Genomic DNA, 23,624 nt, shown 5'->3' on the forward strand with positions numbered 1-23,624 from the left:
CGGCTTGGCGAGAGAGAGAGAGAGAGAGAGAGAGAGAGAGAAATTTTATTACTTTTAAGTCTTTAGTTATAGGTTCAGGGACACCATTTCTTATCCTTTTGCAGTTGCAATGAAAACAATATCATTAGAATTGTGTTATGTGGTCTATCTAAATTGTGAAACAAGTAATTTTATTTCACCAGTGCAAAGTTTATCTACATAAAATATTGCCTAGCTTAACTAGTGTTTGATTATTAGCCTGTACGTGTTTAAGGAACAGCACAGTGGAGTAGCAGGTATAGCTAGTGCTTCGTTGCTCCAATGATCCTTGTACAACCCTGGACCCCAGTGCTGTGTAGTGTTTTCACAGACACCCTGTGATCATGTGGGTTTACCCCGGGCATTCAGATTTCTTCCCAGATTCCAAAGATGTGTTGGTTGGCATGTTCATTAGCCACTCTGAATTCGTTCTAGTGTGGGAGATGCTGGGGGAATCAGGTTACAGGTTTAAAAAAAAAAGGATTGATAGGAATGATTAGAGGATCGTTACAGACTCGACAGATTAGTTGTCCTCCCTTGTCATGAAAAATTATTATATGGTCAACTAGATTAATTCACAGTAAGCATGCCTCTTAAGATGCCTCAGAAAAACAGCCAACATAATCGAAGATCACTCACTCCCCAGCCATATTCTCTTCTCTCTCCCATTGGGCAGAAAATACAAACGCTTGTAAGCGTGTACCACCAAATTCAAGAACAGCTTCTTCCCTGCTGTTATCAGAACAGATATCTTATATGCTAAGGTTGTATTCCTGTTTTTCCAATCTACCTTGTTGCAGCCTTTGCACTTTATATCTGCACTTTCTCAATAGCTATAACACTATATTCTGGTTTGTTTTTTTTGCATTACCTGTTGTGATTATGTATGATATGCCTGAATAACACACAAAACCAATTTTTTTGCTGTATCTTGTAATACCTGATAATAATAAACTAATACCATCTAAAACATGCTGGTGGAAGACATTTTAGAACCTTTATTTTTATGAAAGAAACACAACATTAATCGAAATATTGATCTGATGGTAATTAAATAGTGGCAAAGCAGTTGAGATATTATTATGGTGATATACACTTCTGTAAGAAGTACATACTTCAGCCGGACTTTGGATGAGAGATTAAATTGCTTCTGAATTATAATTTAAAATATATATAATATCAGTGTATCAGTGCAACTGTAGTTAAGATCATTTTTGTTAGTCTTTTATTTGGGATATGCTAATTTGGTAATTTCCCCATTTCAAACATTATTAATGCTCTGATTGTAAGAAGCAATTGGTAGCACGAGTCAGCCATTTGACTTTTCAAGTCTACCCCATTGTTAAATATGATCTAGGTTGATCTGCTACACATCTCTCCTTTGTATCAACAATTCCTTGATCTTCCAAATAGTTATAATTTCCTTTCTAAATATCTCCAATGATCTAGCTAAGATCAGGCTGATTTTTGGCTGCCATATTATAGGGAACCACGGTTACCAGTAGTGTGCATGTCCTGAGATTTGAACATTGGTACTACAGTGTGCAGACATGGAAGCGTGGAACACATTGGAAGTCAGATGGTGGTGCAGCTGACCTCTTGCTCTGCGACTGCACTCGACACTTAGTCCAGTGGTGGTTCATGATTAAATGTTGAAGGGCTAGATATTCTTCATATAAGGCTCACTAAGCTTTATGCCAGCAATAACTGACATATCTAGCACATTCTGATTCATTTGCCTGGGGTCTGTGTCCTTCATTAAAAAAGTAAATTAAGCTGAGCGATTTTGAGTCTGAAGAAGGATCCTGACCCAAAACGTCACCAATCCATGTTCTCCAGAGATGCTGCCTGAACAGCTGAGTTACTCCAGCACTTTGTGTCGTGATTGATGCCTTGCCTTAGTCTTAACTGTAATTGATTTAAAAAAATCAATATCATGAGGTAATAAAAGATTTGAATATATTATTTTAAGTAATTTAAATGATTTAAAAAATAATGAGACCAGCATGATCTGATCCAATGCAATTGGGAAAGGCAAAGAAATGTTTAAGAAATGCTAAATACCAGTAAGTGTAGATGAACTGGAGGACATTGGTGTATGACAGTTCACTAAAGGTTTCAAAATAATAAAGGTGATTAAGAAGGTATATAAAATATCTTGCTTTATTAGCCAAGGCATAGGATGTCATGTAGGACATACTAGTTTGATCGCAATTAGGATACTGCAAATATTTACAAATCACCAAATTACCTGAAGGATAGGATGCACTATAATAGGGAATAGAGTCGGTTTATAAGGATTGTACCAGAACTGGAGGAGTTTGGATTAATCTTTTGGCTGGCATAGGAATAATGGGTGAAACTGTGCCAGCTGAGCTATAAATTCCTACGATTTATTTTTAGTCCAGCGAATGCATAGAAGAATTTAAAGTCAAAGTAACCAAGGTGTTTAAATGTGAAGACGTGTATTTTCTCAAGAGTATATTTAATTTGTTCATACTTGTGTTCCCTCACTTTTGGTCCAACTTCTTAATGTATCTCTAACCTAGAAACAAGAATTATTTTTTAAAAAATCAACTATATTCATAAGTATTGACATAACAACCTAATTTTGTTTCCTTTGGTGCATAATTTGTAGATAGATGCTGATGATGCTAGATATGGTGAAATCTGCCCTATGTTTTATCTTGTTGACAAATACAGTCTGGTCTCTGTACTTAGGAAGCCTTAGGCAAAATACTATATGGGACCATCCCAAATTGTTAGAGCTGCCAGAGGAGGTGATTGAAGCAGGGACTGTTGAAATGCTTCAGAAACAATTGGACAGGAACATGGATAAGACAGGTTTGGAGAGATATGGGCCAAATGCATGAAGGTGGGACTAGTGTAGATGGGACATGTTGGTCGGTGTGGGCCATTTGGGCGGAAGGGCCTGTTTCCACGCTGTATGACTCAATGACCCTGTCTGTTAAATCCTTTTGAGGATTTTTTTGCAATATTTTAGTTTATATGTCCAATAATGTCAAAGTCAATTTTATTCGTCACATACATGAAGGTGCAGTGAAATGAATTTGCCAGCAGCGATACACTTAAAAAGAACACACAATACACAATAGAATTTAACACAAACATCCACCACAGCATTCCTCACTGTGGTGGAAGGCAACAAAGTTCAGTCAGTCCTCCTCCTTTGTTCATCCGTGGTCGGGGTCATGAACCCTCCGTAGTCGCCGCTATGGACGGCCAGATGTACAGGCCCTCTCATCGGGATGATCAAACCTCCGACGTTGGGACGGTCAAACACACTCTGCGGCTTGGAGTGCCCGAATCGGCACTTTCCTACCAGAGACCGTGGCTTCTGGGTGTTATAGGCCGCAGGCCGGTGGTCGGAGCTCTTCTCCGGCGATCCCCGGCAAGGGATCCCAGGCTCCGGATGTTAAGTCCACGCCACGCCCGCGGCAAGAAGCTCTGCAGACCACAGCCCCATGATGCCAAAGTCACCAGGCCAGCGATCAGAGCATTCCTTTCTGGCGATCCCCGGCAAGGGTTCGCCCGCTCCATGATGGAAAAGTCCACGCTGTGCCCGCTGCTGAAGCTCTTGGGCCCGACTCCGGGAAAGGCCGCTCCAATCCATGCTGTTCGGCGCGAGGGAGGCGACATGGAAAAAGTCGCCTCTCCATCGAGTAGGCGACCAAAAGTGGTTTCCCCCTTCCCCCCCTTCCCCCCCACCAACCCCCACACAAGACACACCAAGAGACACCCAAACTAACATTTAGACACCAAAGAAAACAAAAAAAGTAGAAATAACTGCTGGCAGGGCAGCCGACTCGCAGCGCACACCCACCGACCTATAATTTATGTTAAAAGTGAAGAACCTGCTCATAGTGAGTTTTGCCACAGTGAAGCAGTACGGTCCAATTTCTCCCATGACCACAAACAGCCGACACTTCAGAACATAGTTGAAATTTTTGAATATTTACCCTCTATTCATTATGATTGTCAAAATGAACATTATCAATTGAATGTAAGCTCGTGCCTTCAATAATAGAGCTTGGTTTTTTTTCTGCTGTAATACTTATAAAGAAAGAATATAAGAATCAGGAAGTCGTGATGTAGCTTTATCGGACTTTGGTTAGGCCACGTGGAGTATTGTGTGCAGTTCTAGTCGGCACAATACAGGAAGGATGTGGAGACCCTGGAAAATGTGCTGAGGAGGTTTACCATAATGATGCCTGGATCAACTACCAGGAAGGAATGAAGAGACTTGGATTGTTTTCTCTGATATCCTAGAGGTTGAGGGGAGACCTGATAGAAGTTTATAGAATTATGAGAGGCATTGATAGGGTAGACAGTCAGAACCCTTTTCCCAAGATGGAAAGCATAGCCCAGAGAGCATAGCTTTAAGATGCAATGGAAATGTTTAAAATGGATGTACTGTGGCAGGTTTTGGTTTATACAGAAGGTGGCGAGTACCTGCAAAGCACTGCTTGGGGAGGTGGTGGAAGCAGATACAATAGTGGCATTTAAGAGACTTTTAGATAGGCACATGGTAATGCAGGGAATGAAGGCATATGGATTAAGTGCAGCCAGATAAGAGTTGGACTTGGCATCATGTTTGACACAGACATTGAGTTCCGAGGGGACTGTTTCTGTGCTTTACTGTTCTATGTTCTATGTTCAAGCAAAGCATATACTAAGAGAGGCCAAAGTACTTTCCTTGATAGCTTATAATAGTCGTTTTTCACTGTTAACTAGACTGGTTTGTGCAGCCTATGACATAAATATATTCAAAACACAAGCACAAATGGTATTTTTGTATATACTCTATTCATCCAGCTGAAACATAATTAATTTTCATGGTTTTAATGGTCTCAATATAAATTCCCATGTCCATATTTATAATAGAAACTGTTTATATAAACTTATTTCTCATAATTATACCCATTTGTTGGTGGAGGCTCTGCAGAGGGGAGGATGTAATTGCAGTGTGACAACCTCATGTGGGCAGTTTAAGTTTAAATGTTAACAGGTATTTGTAAAATAATAACATAAGCTAGAGAGAGGACTAAGAAAAGATTTACAGGAACATAGCTTGGACTGGAGGACTTGAGTTGTAAGGAGAAATTGGATAGGCTGTGCGGCTGAGGCGTAACCTTTACAAGGTTTCTAAAATTATGAGTCATTTAGATATAGTTACAAGACTTTTTCACAGTGTAGGGGTGTCCAAAACTAGAAGGCATAGGTTTATGGTGAGAGGGGAAAGATTTAAAGCGGATATGAGAGGTAAGTCGGCATACAGAATGAGCTGCCAGAGGTGGTGGTAGAGGCAGGAGCAGTTACAGCATTCAAAAGACATTTTGACAAGTACGTGGGTAGACAAAAATACTGGAGAAACTCAGCGGGTGAGGCAGCATCTATGGAGCGAAGGAAATAGGCGACGTTTCGGGTCGAGACCCTTCTTCCCCCGAGGATGGGGTAAAAGGAGCAAATGAATAATATTAATATAATATCAAGTTGTGTGGGAGGTGGTTAGTGTGTATGTGACACCGCTGGCCGCCCCCCTCCGCGCAACCGGGATGGGACCCACTTGGTCGAGTTTAATTTAAAAGATACAATCGGTCTTGTTTTGTTAAATATTCTTAAGAAACACGAACCATGTGTAATCAGCATTGGTAATTATTTAAATGTTTGTTTTATATCTGAAGTTTTGTTCAACTGAATTAAAATGATGTTGCTTCCCTCTACCTTCTAGTTGCTGGACAAGCTGCAAAGTCGCTGGATGCTCACAGGACTATGGGGGAAGCTGGAGGAAGTCAAAGCAGTCATTGTTGAACCGAAAGGAGGTGACAAAAGTGACTTTGATGCTTTGCTGCAGTCCTACTATAACATAATAAAAGACAGAGGAAACAAAGGTACTTTAGAAAGAAACTAGCAGTCACGTTAAATCGGCAGAAATATTTACCTATTTGACCTTTAGACAATCAATCAGTGGATTAAACCTCAAAACTTGATTTTGAACGGAAATATCAGGTTATATTATGTGAAATTTGATACAGCACATTTATAAATGTGCAAAATGATTTTCAGGTTTTGTTCATTAGTAACAATGGATATACAGTGTATTAGGTATGTGCAAAAATTGTCTATCTGATTGTTTAGCTTAATCAAGAACTGTTAATTATTGAATAAAGTTTGATGTAAAGAGCTGTTTGTCAAATCCTCAAGATAGACACATAATGCTGGGATAAATCAACAGGTCAGACAGCATCTCTGGAGAAAAAGAATAGGTGACGTTTTGGATCACGACCCTTCTTCAGACAGAGAATCAGGGGAGAGGGAAACTAGAGGTATGAAAAGGTTCAAAACAAATCAGCAGGCACCAATGACCCAGGAATGGTGGAGCCCACAATAGTCCATTGTTGGCTGTGGAAGCGGTGATAACAGGGATACGGACAATGAAACTAGCAGGACGACTAGGGTGGGACATGGATGGGGAGTGGGGGAATGCAAGGGTTACTGAGGTGCTGTTCCTCCAATTTGCGTGTGGCCTCACTCTGACTGAAGGAGGCCCAGGACAGAAAAGGCAGAATGGGAAGGGGAGTTAAAATGTTTGGCAACTGGGAGATCGCGTAGACCAAGGCGGATTGAGCGTAGGTGTACAGCAAAACGATTGCCCAATCTGCTCTTGGTCACGCCGATATATAGGAGTCCACGTGGAGAACAATGGATACAGTAGATGAGGTTGGAGGAGGTGCAAGTGAACGTCTGCCTCACCTAAAAGGACTATCGGGGTCCTTGGATGGAGTCGAGGGAGAAGGTATAGCGATAGATGTTGTATCTCCTGCAGTTTCAGCAGCATGTACCTGGGGAGGAGGTGGTTTGGGTAGGAAGGGGTGATTGAATCAGGGAATTGCAGAGGGAGCGGTCTCTACTGAAAGCGGAAAAGGGTGGAGATGGGAAAATGTGACTTGTGGTGGGATACTGTTGGAGGTGGCAAAAATGTCGGAGCAGTATGTGCTGTATGCGACGGCTGATGGGGTGAAAGGTGAGGACTAGGGAGACTCTTCCCTGTTGTGACTGGGAGTAGGGGGAGCAAGAGCAGAGCTACGGGATATTGAGGAGATACATGTGAGGGCCTCATCTATGATAGAAACTGTTCCCTAAAGAATGAGGACATCTTGGATATCCTGGTATGGAACACCTCATGTTAGGTGTTAGAGACGGAGGAATTGGAAGTGGGGGATATAATCTTTGCTCATTTTAAGTAGAGCAATACTTAATTCCAGTGACAATATTCTGTGATGTGTCCCAAAACACTCCCTTGTCCTTACCAGCATTTTACCAGTATCCAGATTAATCCCAATGCCTTTATCTGTTTGATTCTTTGTTAGTTTACAACCCCTAAATTGATATAATTTTATGTTTCTCATACCAGGGTTTTATAACTTGCACCTATTCCTCCCCTCCTCTAGCTTCACAATTTGCAATCCTTTTGTCTCACACCTTCTATCTTTTCATCTCTAGCCTTTGTCCAACCATCCACCTATCAAAAACCCCAATCACCCGTATCCACATATTTCCTGCCAGGCTTTTTCCCCTCCCTCTTCACTTCCAGCTTTCTACCCTGCCGTACAAACAATCTGATGCAGGGTCCCAATCCCAAAAGTCACCTGTCTACGTTCTCCAGAGATGCTGCCTACCCCGCCTACTCCAATGCTTTGTGTCTTTTTTTGTAACCCAGCATCTGCAGTCTAGGTTTGGTAACCAGATTGCTCTGTATCCCATTCCTTGAAATTCTACATATGCCCCTCAACTGTCTTTTATTTCTCAGCCATCATTTATTTCCTCAGCTATGTTTTTTAACAAACCATCATTTTCCTCTTTCCTCTTGACTTCTTGCAACTTGCCCTGTATATAGGTGCTTGGATGTCTGACCTGCAGATCAAGGAAGCTTGTGCTGCTTCCTCTCTCATGTCATGGCCATTGCAGACCCTAGTCAATTTGTACAGGAGAAGTCTTCCATTTTTATTGCTGTTAAATGCCATGATGGGAACAAGGAAAAGAAGATGGGAAGGAGAAAAATGAGAAAGAACATATCATTGAGTTCTTAACTATCTGATGAAAATCAAAAAAATTGCAGGTGCTAGAAATCTAAAACAAAAACAGAAAATGCTGAAAACGCGCTGCAGGCCAGGCAGCATCATTGGAAAGAGAAACATTTCGAGTCAAGAACTTATTAGAATTGGAAAAGTAAGAAAGTGAGTTAGTTTCAAGTTGGTGAGATGCTCAAGCAGGGCAAGGAGGCTGGGGTGTCTGTGGTGATAAGCTGTTGATAGATTAATGAGAGAGGTTATAGAGAGAGAACGCAGACAAAAGAACTTTAAAGCTTCAAAATACAGAGCTGTAGCAAATGCCCAGCAGACCCTTCCTCAACAGAGAGAGGAAAACTGAGCCGTTATAACAGACCGACAGAACTAGACAGTACTGATACAAATGGAGAATGCGAGTTATGAGAGTTGTTCAATTTGAAATTGAGATCCTGTTCGTGAAACTCACATTGGGCCTCATTAAACAGTGTAGGGAGCCACTCGCAGAGAGGTCAAAGTGTGAGTGGGATGGCAAACTAAGAAGGCCAAGGCTGATTGACATGTGCAGGAGTTTATAATGGAATCCCAGACACAGTTCATGTGTCTGCACAATTTTTTTAATCCACGAAGAATACATAAATATTTCTGAACAACATTATCCAAACGGTTTGCACTTACCTTCAACTTAAGAAAAAATCATTTGTAGGTACATCTCAAAATGCTTAAGAATTTCTGCTTCCAATATTCCATTAATGTTCTGATGACTTATAGTTGCCATTCAGTCCTTCCATCATTAGTGTCATTGGCAATTTACCGTTCTGTCGCTCAGCCACATTAAAATTCATGGATCTGGAACCTTTGAGGAAACTATTTTTTGTTCTCCATTGTTCCATTGGAAAATAATATTTGCTACTTGTACTGGTTTCTTTAAAAAGTCTTTTATGACACACACACAGCAAAAAATTTTCACGTTAACAGTTATTAATTCCAAATTAACCATGAATAACATTTTGATCCTTAAACAAGTTTGAATATTCTTTCCTCTCTTGAAATTGATATGCATGCTCCTGATCTTTCTGCATTGAACTTGCCCATTGAATCTATAGGTAGTGTGCTGCTGTTTTTTCTTGCCTGCTAGTGTTCTTTTTTTCAGAGATGGCACTGTAACCAATCAAAATGGCACAATAAAAAGTTGAATTATAAAAGTTGTTTAATCTAACCAGCTTGGGGGAAAATTCTCAGAATTTACTCGCCACAGTAGAAACTAAAATTAGGCAAATATTAACATAGAAACATAGAAATTAGGTGCAGGAGTAGGCCATTCGGCCCTTCGAGCCTGCACCGCCATTCAATATGATCATGGCTGATCATCCAACTCAGTATCCCGTACCTGCCTTCTCTCCATACCCTCTGATCCCCTTAGCCACAAGGGCCACATCTAACTCCCTCTTAAATATAGCCAATGAACTGGCCTCGACTACCCTCTGTGGCAGGGAGTTCCAGAGATTCACCACTCTCTGTGTGAAAAAAGTTCTTCTCATCTCGGTTTTAAAGGATTTCCCCCTTATCCTTAAGCTGTGACCCCTTGTCCTGGACTTCCCCAACATCGGGAGCAATCTTCCTGCATCTAGCCTGTCCAACCTCTTAAGAATTTTGTAAGTTTCTATAAGATCCCCTCTCAATCTCCTAAATTCTAGAGAGTATAAACCAAGTCTATCCAGTCTTTCTTCATAAGACAGTCCTGACATCCCAGGAATCAGTCTGGTTAAACAGGCAACTGATACAATTCTGCCATTTTGGTGAGTAAATGGTGCATGTTGACACTGTTGATAATACTGTCCATCACATAGCTGATATTTGAAAGTAGATTGAGTGGATTTTCTCTGCTGCAATTTGCCATATTGTTAAATAGACATCAGCACTGTAAGCACATGTGGTTGACTTTACATGTAGGTAATGTGAGAGAATTAAGTGGGTGTTAAGTAAACACTTAACAAAAACTTTTTTCGCACTATACATTTGTGAAATTAAGGGGAATGTTTTCTATTGACCAAAACCAATGCAGACTAAATTGCATATATAAGTACCGAAAAACTGAGGTTTGCATAACCTTTTAGCCCCATGTCAAAATGGTTAAATATGCACATTTAGTAAGCTTCTGCCAGTTGATTTATGTTTACCCTTTTAACCTTCCTTTTGGTGCAGAGCCTTATTTTTTCCCCTCTGTATTTGTTCTTAAGGTGGAGCTCTCTTGGTAGCTGTTTGCAGGGGAAAAGTCAGCGAAGGACTTGATTTCACTGATGATAATGCCCGTGCAGTAGTTACAATAGGAATTCCTTTTCCAAATGTCAAAGACCTCCAGGCAAGTATTGTAAACTAAGAAGCTAAGAAAGCTTTTTGAAACCATACCACTCATATGCAGAAAACGTCTGTGGGCTTAACAAAATTGCATCCAAGTGTTCATAAGAATATGTTAAGCATCTTCTCTACTGTAAGTTTTGTACAACAGACATATTTGTCTCCAACACACATCACAGTGGTATGAATATTGATTTCTCTCACTTCATGTTGCCCCGGCATTCTCTCTCTCTCTATCCCTCCCCCACTCAAGTCGTGCTAGCTTCTCATTTTCACCCTACAAACAGCTTACAAAAAATGGCCTGTTTCCTTTATCATCGTAACTTTTTTGCATATCTTTTTTGCATTCCTTGTCCTTTATCTCTCCACATCACCGTCCATATCTCTCGTTTCCTTTATCCCTAACCTGTCTGAAGAAGGGTCTTGGCCTGAAACGTCACTCATTCCTTCTCTCCAGAGATGCTGCCTGTCCCGCTGAATTACTCCAGCTTTTTGTGTCTATTCACAGAAATAATAGTAAGTTTAAAAAAAATTAAGTCTCCAAATGGTGACCTTCACTTAAAGCCATTATGGGCTAATGTTTGCCAATCGATATTAGAATTGCAGGATCACATGTATTATAATTACCATTATAATTTTGCAAGACATTCTGCTATTAAATACTTAATTGTTTTGAATGAATTGTTTGATACAGTTGGGAAATTATGTTGGCCAAACGATCAAATTGCTGGAGATTCTAAAATTGCAAAATCAAATCTGTTTTCACATGATGTCAGGAAAAATATGCTTTATTGAAATCTTATTTCAATTGGATGTGTGTAGGCATACATCATCATGAGGATTCTTTAATATTTATTTGCAGTTTTCTCTCTAATATTCTTCTGCTCTGATGTAAATAACTATACTCGACTTAAGCTCATAGGTCAAATGGCTTTTATTCTCTATGGAAAGCATTAAAGAATGACCAGGACATTACTCTTCATATGGTGCTATATTATGAATAGAAACAGTGGGATAATATCCAATTTTGTGAAATCTCTCCATGTTTCTTTGCCTACTCCCTAACTTCAAATTGGCAGAAATACTTCACCCTCATTAACAATCAGTATGGGCATACCTCGAGGCTGCATGCTCAGCCCCCTGCTCTATTCACTTTATACTCATGACTGTATAGCCGGACATAGTGCGAACTTCATCGTCAAGTTCGCCGACAACACCACCGTTGTGGGACGAATTGCAGATGGCAATGAGTTAGAGTATAGAAGTAAGATCGACCGATTGACCAAATGGTGCCAGCACAACAACCTGGGTCTCAATATCAGTAAAACCAAAGAACTGATTGTGGACTTTGGAAGAGGAAGGATGAGGACCCACAATCCTGTTTATATCAATGGGACTATGGTGGAGAGAGTAAAAAACTTCAAATTCCTGGGGGTGCATATTTCCGAAAATCTTTCCTGGACCCAGCACACTGATGCAATTATAAGGAAAGCACATCAGCGCCTCTACTTCCTGAGAAGATTACGGAGATTCGGTATGACAAAGAGGATTCTCGTGAACTTCTACATGTGAACAGTAGAGAGCATATTGACTGGTTGCATCATTGAACGTCCGGGAGCGGAAAAGACTGCAAAAGGTTGTGAACTGCCCAGTCCATCACCGGCTCTGACCTCCCCATCATCAAAGGGATTTATCGGAGTCGCTGCCTCAAAATGTTAGCCAACATCATCAGAGATCCACACCATCCTGGCCTCACACTCATTTCACCACTGCCATCGGGAAGAAGGTACAGGAGCCTGAAAACTGTACCTTACACTCTCATATAAGTTCTGAGCTACAATAGACATTATTGCACTATTTGGTTTGTTTTTTGAGTATGTGTGTGTATATATCCATATTACTAAAAGTCTGATCTTGACCACTTCCTGTTCTATATATTGATTTTAGAAAAAACGCTGCCACTTATGGCTGTGATTTTTGGCCATCTTAGTCCCCCTCCGCTGCGCAGGACAAGAGGATTTTTCCCATCGATGAAAAATAAAAGAGTTATTAGTATTTAAAAAATGTTGAGATTTTCTCTCCTAAAGGCCATGCCCCTTCCGGAGGGACTATAAAACCCGTAAGTGTTGAGTGCCACAGTCAGTCTCTGCAAGATGGGGGAGCGAGAGGGTCACGTCTCTCAGTCTGAGCTGTGAATAACACTGAACACATATCTACTAAACTGTGAGTGGTTTGACTGACCTGTCAGTGCCCTTAATGTGGTTTGAAAATATAGTTTGAAAATGCTAAAGCTGTGTTGCATTTGGTTTGGAAATGCTAAAGCTGTGTTGCCTTTGGTTTGGAAATGCCAAAGCTGTGTTGCCTTTGGTATGGAAATGCTAAAGCTGTGTTGCCTTTGGTTTGGAAATGATAAAGCTGTGTTGCCTAATTAAAGTTGCCTTGCCTAATTAAAGTTGCCTTGCCTAATTAAAGTTGCCTTGCCTAATTAAAGTTGCCTTGCCTAATTAATGTTGCCTTGCCTTCTATATAATTAAAAGTCTAATCTTGACCACTTCCTGTTTCCGCTTTATATTGATTTTAGAAAAAAGGCTACCACGTAAGGCTGTAATTTTTGGCCATCATTGAGTCCCCCTCCGCTCATCAGGTGCCGAGGATTTATTAGTGTTTTAAAAATGTTGAGATTCACTCTCCTGTCAATCACACCATGAAGGCCACGCCCTTTCTGGTGGGTGGGGGGGAGGGACTATAAAACCCAGAAGTGTGGGCGTGGCTCAGTCTGCAAGATGGAGGAGGGAGAGGTCACGACTCGCTGTCTTTTGTGGCCTTGCACCCTGCTTGAAATGGTATGAAACTGCACTTGAATTTGGTGGCCCTGCACCCTGCTTGAAATGGAATTTCAAGGAACAGCCATGAGTCAACTGCCAGCCCACCAGCCGTGAGTGAGTGAGCTGCCAGCACAACAGGCTTGAGTGACTGAGCCGCCAGCCCAAGGATCTATTCGGCCCACAATGTCCATACTAGCCCTCTGAAAACCAGTCCCTTTGGCCCACAACACCCAAACTAGCGCTCCAGAAAGCCCCCCCCCCCCCCCCCACTGGCCACCAATATTGGAATTGGTGGAGAGGTGGAATATTGCGTTGGGGGACTAGCCCTCCCGTGTGATGCTGGGGCCCAACGTGTCCCACTTAGTCTAGTATATATATATATAAATATATTGCGATTATATATACACACATAACTTTTTTTTCTCTCTCGTTTATCATATGCTATCTTAACATATTCTGTTGTACTGCAGCAAGCAAGAATTTCATTGTTCTATCTGGGACATATAACAATAAAACACTCTTGATACACTGTAACAGATCTAGTGGTCCATTATTTTAGTGGCTGAGATTTGCTATCACATTACTGGGAAAGAACTAAGGGTTTTGCTGGCCTCTAGGAGAGGGTTCCCAACCTGGGGTAAATTTGTTGATTCTGGATTTGTACATATTTTTTCTCATTGACTGACTGTGATTGGTTCTGGTATACTGGTATCTGTTCATCATTAGTTGTTCATAAATAAGTGAAATAACATTGTTATGTGCTATTAAAGTTGTCAGGGATAAATGGGACGAAAACGGTTGGGAAACCCTGCTCTAGACCTAGTCCTCCACGTGCTATGAATTTACTCATGGAGTTATAATAATTACATCTGCAATTGCTTTCTAGAGTGATTATCCACTTTGGAATGTAATCTGGTAGTTTTGTTTCCCAATTCTACAGTTCTCTTGATTGTGGAGCGCATTATGAATATATTTCAAATGACAATGCAAAAGTATGCTGAACATGCCACAGTGGCAATTTACTTATATACAATGAATTCATTATTGTAATTAAATGATTATACAATCCCACATAGCGCTCTCAATTTAATGTTTAGCATTGATTGATTCAAACTGATTTAGGTGTTTACATCAGTTCTTATTGAAGATCTGAACGACGAATGAAGCACGGATTACAGAACATGAAAATGATTTCCACCATCTTTTATTGTGGGTAGAATGAACAAATAACTGAACTTATTGTGTATTCATTCACAGAACGTGGGTGCAATGGATAATTAACATTTAATTTCTATCTCTAATAAGGTGCTGACGAGGCACCACTTCGAACTGTGCACTTTGTGTACTGCCATGTACATTCCTTAAGGTAGACAAAATTGCTGGAGAAACTCAGCGGGTTAGGCAGCATTGATGGAGCGAAGGAAATAGGCAACGTTTCAGGAAGAAACCCTTCTTCAGACTCGACAAAATTGCTGGAGAAACTCAGCAGGTGCGGCAGCATCTATGGAGCGAAGGAAATAGGCAACGTTTGAAGAAGGGTCTGAAGAAGGGTTTCGGCCCGAAACGTTACCTATTTCCTTCGCTCCATAGATGCTGCGTTTCTCCAGCAATTTTGTCTACCTTCAATTCTCCAGCATCTGCAGTTCCTTCTTATACATTCCTTAATATAGTTCAGATTTGCTCCTTATGAGTGGTGGAGAATATTTGGGAATTGGTGATGGGTCACTCATTACAGGAAACCCTGCCTCCGACCACCTCTTGCAGTCATAGAATTAATGGTCCAGGTCCAGTTAAGTTTCTGGATCAGTGATGACTGTTCTCTGAAGGATGTAAATGGTGAGGATCTCGGTGATTATAATGCATTTACACATCAAAGGTTATTGCTTAGGTTTTGTTGCTGGAGATGATTAGTTTTTTTCCTACAAATGTAATTTGCCAGCTATTAGTCCAAACCTGAATTACATCTAGAACTTGCTCCACCTGGGTATGAATTACATCATTATTTTGGGAGTTGCGAATAGAACATTACATTTTATGATTATCAGTGCACACCCATTCTGCTGATCTCAAAATGGTCACTGATAAAGCGACTGAAGATAGCAAACCCTTAGAATTGATCAATAATAATACAGTACAGTGGTGCAGTTGGTATAGCTGCTGCCATACCTGTGACCCAGGTTCAATCATTGCCATGTCTGTGTGAAGCTTGCACTATGACTGCCATCATTTAATTGGCCACGGCAAAGCGGCAATAATGTATGGGTGAGTGGTTGAATAACGGCAACGTGATGGGAACATGGAGAGAATTAAATTGGATTGTGTAATTGGGTGCTTGCTGCTTGACACAGAGTCTGTGAGCTGCAGAACCCATTTAATGCTATAATTCTGTTTTTACCTCAATTGAGTTAAAATTGTCATGATTATTTTACAATTCTTCCTTCGTGTTGAACTGAATTGTTGCATTGGTTGCAAAGGCAGCCACTTGCTCCTTGCATTTTAAGATCAGCTCTTTGGTTCACATTTGAATCAAAACAGAGCAACAGTGGATACAAAATGCTGGAGTAACTCAGCTGGTCAAGCAGGATCTCTGGAGAACATGGATAGGTGAAGTTTCGGGTCGAGACACTTCTTCAGACCAGAGATGATACTAACCTACTGAGTTATTCCAGTGTTTTGTGTCCTTTTGTGTATTAGCCAGCATCTACAGTCCTTTGTTTCTACAAAAGATACCTAGTACTGTTTTTCAGGATGGGGTTGTTCCTGGAGGCTCCTCCTATGTTTGGGTCTCCATTGGTATTCACAACTGAGTGTGGCAGTATTTGTGATGTGTTGTGCAATTTATATATGTTTGGGGTTATATGGGATTTATATATTTTTGTAGACAGATTTTAGAGCATTGGTTGGTGTCAAAACCTTATAGATTTGTTATTTCTCTTGTAATTGCATGCTTTTACGAAAGTGGTGGCGGCGCGACTCGTTGCAGCGGCTCCTACAGCCTGTCTGTCTTTTTTTTATTTTTGTCTAGTTAAATGTAGTGTTTGTGTTTTTTTAAGCTTGGTTTTAAATGTGTATATGTGGGGGGCGGGGGGGGGGGGGGGGGGGGAGACCGGTTAAAATCTCTTCCCTGTCCGGGAGACCCGACCTTTTCCCTGTCGGGTCTCCGTTGTCGTTGGGGCCTAGCACCGTGGAGCGGCCTCCAACCTGAACGACCCGGGGGCTCGGGAGACTGCGAGCTGCGGACTACTCACCATCGTGGGGCTGGCCGGCCTTGGTGCGTGGGGAGCGGTGGTGACTCACTGCTGCGACTCGACTCCTGGGGCTCGGAGGCTCCAGCAACGCAGCCGCAGGTCCGGTGGACCGGGACATCGGGAGCTCGCGGGTCCGGGGGGAGAGAGAGACCGCTTCCTGGAGCTCCCGCAACGCGACTTCTCCAGCCCGTGTCGCGGGGTTGGAACGACCCGGACCGGGACCGTACATCACCTGGCGCGGCTTCATGGCCGTAGGACTCACCATCGCACGCTGGGGCTCCGACCTTGTACTTTCAGACCGGGAGCGGGGCCGTAAATCGCCCCGCGCGGCCTAAAATGGCCGTGGGACTTAGCATCACCCGCCTGGGGCTTGGACATCGGGAGAGAAATGGAGAGCAGGGGAGAGAAAAGACTTTGCCTTCCATCACAGTGGGTTCACTGTGATGGATGTTTGTGTGAACTTAATTGTGTGTATGTCTGTAGGACATTGTTTTTGTTTGTATGGCTGTGGAAACAAAATTTCGTTTGAGTCTCACTGGGGCTCAAATGACAATAAATTTGTATTGTATTGTATATTGTATATGTTGCATACACCATTGATACAAAAAACAATGTGTCTGTTTGATGGCGATGATGATTCTGGGAAGAATGCAAACCAGCATAGTGGAAATTCCTGTTCTTTGGTTCGCATGGAGATTTTTGGCTCTTGAATTGGAAAAGGGGTCTTCAATTAAATCATTCCGCCAGCGATACACTGTGCAATACTTAGCCTGGGGATGGGGGGATTAGCCGAGAGTGGGGATAAAGCCAACTTCTGCTTGCCCCTGAAGTACCATCACTATAATCTGTGTCAGGTCTGCAAGCAATTTTATTTCTATATATAAGGTCAAAGGACTCAAAATTGAACTGTGTTATATATCTTCCTATTCAAAATTTGTGCCTCCAATTACATTTTTATTAGAGTATTTGAATGCACTAGGTTTATCTTTGAATCTTTGGTGTAGAACAGAAGAATCAGCCAGTTAGACTAGAATCTCCTCATTGGAATTTTCTTCCTTTAGAAATTTGGTGTGAAATTCATTTTCCCAAAAACATGAGATTCAATGAGAATTTGACATATGGGAGTATCTAGAAGAGATTCTTGAATTAATTTTCCTATGAGTACCTTGCATAATGGTTTGATTTTATTTTAATTGTAGAAGAGAGAGGGCCTTTATTTTTCCTCGTTGGTTGAGGAATGGAAATTGTCATTTAGATGGCAAAGGGAAATATTACATAGTCTTTTCTAAATATTAGTTTAAAATTTGAAATAAAAAAGAAAGAGTAAGTAACAAGTCTGCAAAAATGGCAGTACATTCCAGTGTTTTCTTTGTTTATCATGTCGTTAGCAAGTTGCAATGACCTTTAAGATTTTACTTTCGATCAAACAGTGAACACAATTTGAAAACTGGAGCTGTCACCTTGGGGATTCTTAATGATGATTGACACTTATAGTTCACCTTAGACACAATGGCATGAAGCATATAGCAGTGATGTACCTCCAGGGAAGCAGTTTGATTTTTTTTCACTTCTGCTTGGCTGACAGTAGATTGAATTTGCCGTTCATAAGAGAGTTTTGGTTGCATTAGATTTTAATCATGTCACTTGTTCAGAATCCCTGGAAGCAACTGGGATTGAGATAAGTATATGAGACCAGGGTAAATTTGCACCACAATTTCTTGAAGCATAAAGTTTTGTGTACGTCGAAATGTCACAAGCTGCGCTACTATTTGCAGCAAATATTCTTGCCATACCTCAATGCTGTCAATTTTAGGCAGTTCAGAAAAAAATAATGTGATAACTACCCACATAAACAGTTGGAACAATAAATTCTAGGAGTTAGTTATTATCCCCAATTTAATAGTGGCATACAGTGCATTCAGAAAGTATTCAGACCCCTTCACTTTTTCCAAATTTTGTTACATTACAGCCTTATTCTAAAATTGATTAAATTATTTTTTTATCATCAATCTACACACAATACCCCATAATAAAAAAGCGAAAATAGGTGTTTTTTGCAAAGTAATTAAAAAGAAATAACTGAAATATCACATTTACATAAGTATTTAGACCCTTTCCTCAGTACTTTGTGGAGGCACCTTTGGCAGCAATTACAGCCACAAGTCTTCTTGGGTATGACGCTACAAGCTTGGCACTTTTTTGGATAATTTTGTATTTGGTAATTTCTCCCATTCTTCTCTGCAGATCCTCTCAAGCTCTGTCAGGTTGGATGGGGAGCGTCAATCCATAGTTATTTCCTGGTCACTCCAGAGATGTTCGATCGGGTTCGAGTCCGGGCTCTAGCTGGGCAACTCAAGGACATTCACAGACTTGTCACGAAGCCACTCCTGCTTTGTCTTGACTGTGTGCTTAGGGTCGTTGTCCTGTTGGAAGGTGAACCGCCACCCCAGTCTGAGGTCCAGAACGCTCTGGAGCAGGTTTTCATCAAGGATCTCTCTGTACTTTGCTCCGTTCATCTTTCCCTCGATCCTGACTAGTCTCCCAGTTCCTGCCGCTGAAAAACATCCTCACAGCACGATGCTGTCACCACCTTGCTTCACTGTAGGTATGGTATTGGCCAGGTGATGAGCGGTGCATGGTTTCCTCCAGACGTGACGCTTGGCATTCAGGCCAAAGAGTTCAATCTTGGTTTCATCAGACCAGAGAATCTTGTTTCTCAGGGTCTGAGAGCCCTTTAGGTGCCTTTTAGCAAACTCCAAGCGGGCTGTCATGAGCCTTTTACTGAGGAGCAGCTTCCGTCCGGCCACTCTACCATAAAGGCCTGATTGGTGGAGTGCTGCAGATATAGTTGCCCTTCTGGAATGTTCTCCCATCTCCACAGAGGAACTCTAGAGCTCTGTCAGAGTGACCAACGGGTTCTTGGTCACCTCCCCGACCAAGGCCCTTCTCCCCCGATTGCTCAGTTTGGCCGGGCGGCCAGCTCTATGAAGAGTCCTGGTGGTTCCAAAGTTCTTCTATTTGAGAATGACGGAGGTCACTGTGCTCTTCGGGACCCGCAATGCTGCAGAAATTGTTTTATACCCTTCCCCAGATCTGTGTCTCGACACAATCCTTCTCGGAGGTCTACGGGCAGCTCTTTTGTCTTCATGGCTTGGTTTTTACTCTGACATGCACTGTCAACTGTGGGACCTTATATAGACAGGTGTGTGCCTTTCCAAATCATGTCCAATTAATTTAATTTACCACTGGTGGACTCCAAGATGTAGAAACATCTCAAGGATAATCAATGGAAACATGATGAACCTAAGCTCAATTTTGAGTGTCATAGCAATTCATTCATCATCGTTGAAAACATTAGTGTGCAGTGGTGCTGGTTTCCAACGGGAACAGTGACAGACGCACCACACATTGCTGACCTCCAGTTCTTGTGGACTTCCGTCGCTGGAAGTATAGGAATTTGGTGTGTGTGCTTGATCATTATTCCTTACAATGTTATGTACGACAGTGGTCGCAACTTATACTGAAATCTGGGTGGCCGTTGGCTCGCGAGAAGCTCATCCGCCCTTTGACAGGTCTTGTTTTTGGTCCTGCTGGTGGTCCACAGCCCACTCCTCATCTGGCAAACCAGGGGGGGGGAGACGGTTTAATCGCCGACTATCCGACCATGGAGCAGGTAGCACGGGATTACATTGTACCCGTGGTGGGGGGAACTCCCCCGACCTGAACTGAAATGCTTAAGTAAATGTGATATTTCAGTTATTTCTTTTTAATTACTTTGCACAAATTTCTAAACACCTGTTTTTGCTTTTTTATTATGGGGTATTGTGTGTAGATTGATGATTAAAAAATTTAATTTAATCCATTTTAGAATAAGGCTGTAACGTAACAAAATGTGGAAAAAGTGAAGGGGTCTGAATACTTTCTGAATGCACTGTTTTTTTGTGATAATTAGTGTAAAGATCAACATGAAAATATAATGCTTTCATTCTTGTCTAAGCCAAATATGTCTGCAATTCTGAACTGGTTGTCTATATACCAAGAAATCACTTGAATCATTTGTGAGATAAATTTATCGTTATCATGGATAAGACAGGCTTGGAGGGATATGGAGCAAATCCAGGCAGGTAGGACCAATGTAGCTAGGACATGTTGGCCAGTGTGGACTAGTTGGGCTGAAGGGCCTACTTCCACGATGTATGACTATTATCTGAAGGTAACAATAATACCAAATACTTCAAGTGTTCTATTAAATGATTACTAATTTTAGTTTTTCACATGTAGGTCAAATTATTTAACATCAGAATGATCGCAGATAAAAATAGTTTCTATTTGACGTTATATGCAACAAAGCATTTTATCTTTATTCTGGTTGGAAGGTTTTATAACTTCATATTGCTCAATTACTTGTATAACACATTGCGTCAACTGAAAAGGAGAAAAATACTCTGATGTGATTTCAGTTCTGTCCTGTTTTACTTTTCATTTTATTTCATTATTGCCTTGGTAGGATTATCTTGCTACCTTCCTTCGTCTTTCAACCAGGAAGACAGGTGATCTATAGCACTGTCCATAATTGCTCAATTGCAGTTAATCTGCATGCCAATCCATTCTTCTCCCGCTTTTTATTCACACCCTATCCAAGTGTACACTTAAGACACAGTTTAAGTAGATTGATTTTATTCCTCCTTTTATTCCTACCTCTTGAGATGAAGCTGAAGCAAAGCTTCCTTGTGCTTGCCCATCAAAGGCTGATCTGCTGATACTCTCTCCCGTCTGAGTCGTGGATGACGCAAAACAATGTCTGAGAGACCTGTATGATTTTTGACTGCTCTTTCCCATTCACCCTCTGTACCTATTGTACTGTGATAATATAGTTAGTAATGTTCATTAGAAAAATTGTATAAACTTGAGATTTCTTTCTCTGTCACTTGAAGTTCTGTTATCCCAATTTGCCCTGTAATTTTCTACATTTCTTTGGTAGGAATGTAGACGTGGTATTTAGGAGGTCCTCCAGTGGCATTTAGGTGTGGCATCAATGAGGTCATTGGGTATTTCAGAGCTGTGAAAAGTAAATGTTGTCATGGGAAAAGAACAGTAGATTAGTTGTGTATGTATCACCCCCTAAATAATGTTGTGTTTACAGTCATAGAATTTTACAGCATGGATAAAGGCCCTTTCGTCCAACTTGTCCATGCCGACCACGATGACTATCCAAGCTAGTCCTATTTCCCTGCAATTGGCCAATATACCTGTAAACCTTTTCTGTTCGTATACCTGTCCAAATGTTGTTTCCACATTGTAATTTTACTTGTCTCTGCAGTCTCCTTTGGCAACTCATTCCATATACCCACCACCTCTGTGTGGGGAAAGAAATAACCCCTCAGGTCCCTTTTACCTCTTCCTCTCTTACCGTAAATCTGTGCCCTCTAGTTTTAGCCACATCTACCTTGGGGGAATTTGACTGACCAACCATCTTATCATTGCCCCTCATGATTTACATTCTTCCATAAGATCACCCCTCAAACACCTACACTCTCGGGAACAAATTCGCTGCCTCTCCAGTCTCCTTATAATTCTTGCTCTCCAATCCCAGTATTATCCTTCAAAATCCTTTCTGATTCACTTTTGCAGCTTAATAACATTCTTTATTTAGTTGGGTGACCGGAACTGCAGACATTACTCCAAATGTGATCTTGTCAATGAATTGTACAGTTGCAAGATGATGTCTCAGCTCCTGTACTCAATGTTCTGACCGAAGAAGGCAAAAATGCCAAATAACCTCTTCACCAATCTGTCAACCTGTGTTGCTCTTTCAAGGAACTATGTGCCTCAATCCCTAGGTCTTAACTGCGTTCTCCAGGGACTGCCATTTACTGTAAGATCTGTTCTGGTTTAAATTAACACAATGCAACACCCCCACACTTGTCTGAGTTAAATTTGGATAGACTTTGTGAGTTACCAATCTCTTAAAACCCAAAAGGGGACTCAAACCAGCCATGGTCATTTTCATTGCATCCTCTGAAGTGACATCTTTGCTCCTCGCAGTCATTTTCTGAACCTGGCCCTCTTTTCGAATAAGTGCATCAGAAGCAACTAATGTAATTTGGTGGAATCGGGGAGAATTATAGATTTCTGGTGATTGTTGTTTCTAATCCCTTGCCTGGCTGTGACTACCATGCCGCCTCTGACCCTGCTTGAGGCTAAACTATACTGTTTGCAGCCTCAGCAAAATATTTGACTCGGAGCTGAATGCTCCAAAACTGCCACTTTGCCTTCTCTAGTCCGGTATATCTCCAAACACTCCTCAGCTCTTATAATGTTGGAACACTCATCCATGCCTTGTTATTTATAAAGTTATTATTCAAAGGTTCCTCTGGCCAGCCTCTTGTTTTCTATCCTTAATAGATCTGTCAATGCAAAATGTTGCTGCCTGTATCTTAATTTGTAGCAAATCCTGATCATCAAACTCGGTCGGGGATTACTTTGATATAAAATATTGTCACCTTTTACAGGTTCCATTTTTGCCTCACTTTTAACCTTTCTGTTATTTTGTCTCGCCGCACAATCTTCTATTTCTAACTTCATAATATTTTTTTAGACCCGTAGTCACCTATCTCAAACATTTCTGTTTCCCTTACACTTTCTTCTACTCATGTGCACTGTTCAAAATCTATGTGGTTTGTGTCAATTATTATGTAATAGTGTTTCTACGAAGTATCCATGTGATATTTTACTGTTAAAGGCCTTGTATCAAAACAAATTGTTGTGTTATCTCCACAACTTTAGACCAGTAATATTGAAACGAGCCGTGGGGCCCACTAAGTCTGTGACAAATCACAAACAAGACCATTAAGCATTCATTTTTTCCCACACGTCCCCATTAAATACTTGTTCATACTATAATCACTCATCTATAAACTTAGGGGAATTTACTGTAACCAATTAGCCTTAATCTTGCTGTGAGATTGGGAAGAAACTGGAGGAAACCCATGTGAGAACATGCAAATCCCACACAGTCGCATCAGTGGTCTGATTCGAACATGGAGTTGTGCATAACTCAAAATTATAGTGGGAAGACTTATCTTCAG

General features: G+C 41.2%; 1 protein-coding gene across 1 annotated transcript in view; it reads left to right on the forward strand.

Moving 5' to 3' along the window:
* The window catches only part of brip1 (BRCA1 interacting helicase 1), a 233,200-nt gene that overhangs the window by 149,342 nt on the left and 60,234 nt on the right, over positions 1-23,624 (forward strand). Inside the window, 2 exon segments of the mRNA XM_033046369.1 lie at positions 5,771-5,930; positions 10,346-10,467. Of these exon segments, the coding sequence (XP_032902260.1) occupies positions 5,771-5,930; positions 10,346-10,467 (282 nt within the window).

The sequence above is a fragment of the Amblyraja radiata genome, chromosome 28 (genome assembly GCF_010909765.2).
Source record: "Amblyraja radiata isolate CabotCenter1 chromosome 28, sAmbRad1.1.pri, whole genome shotgun sequence".
Taxonomy (NCBI): domain Eukaryota; kingdom Metazoa; phylum Chordata; class Chondrichthyes; order Rajiformes; family Rajidae; genus Amblyraja; species Amblyraja radiata.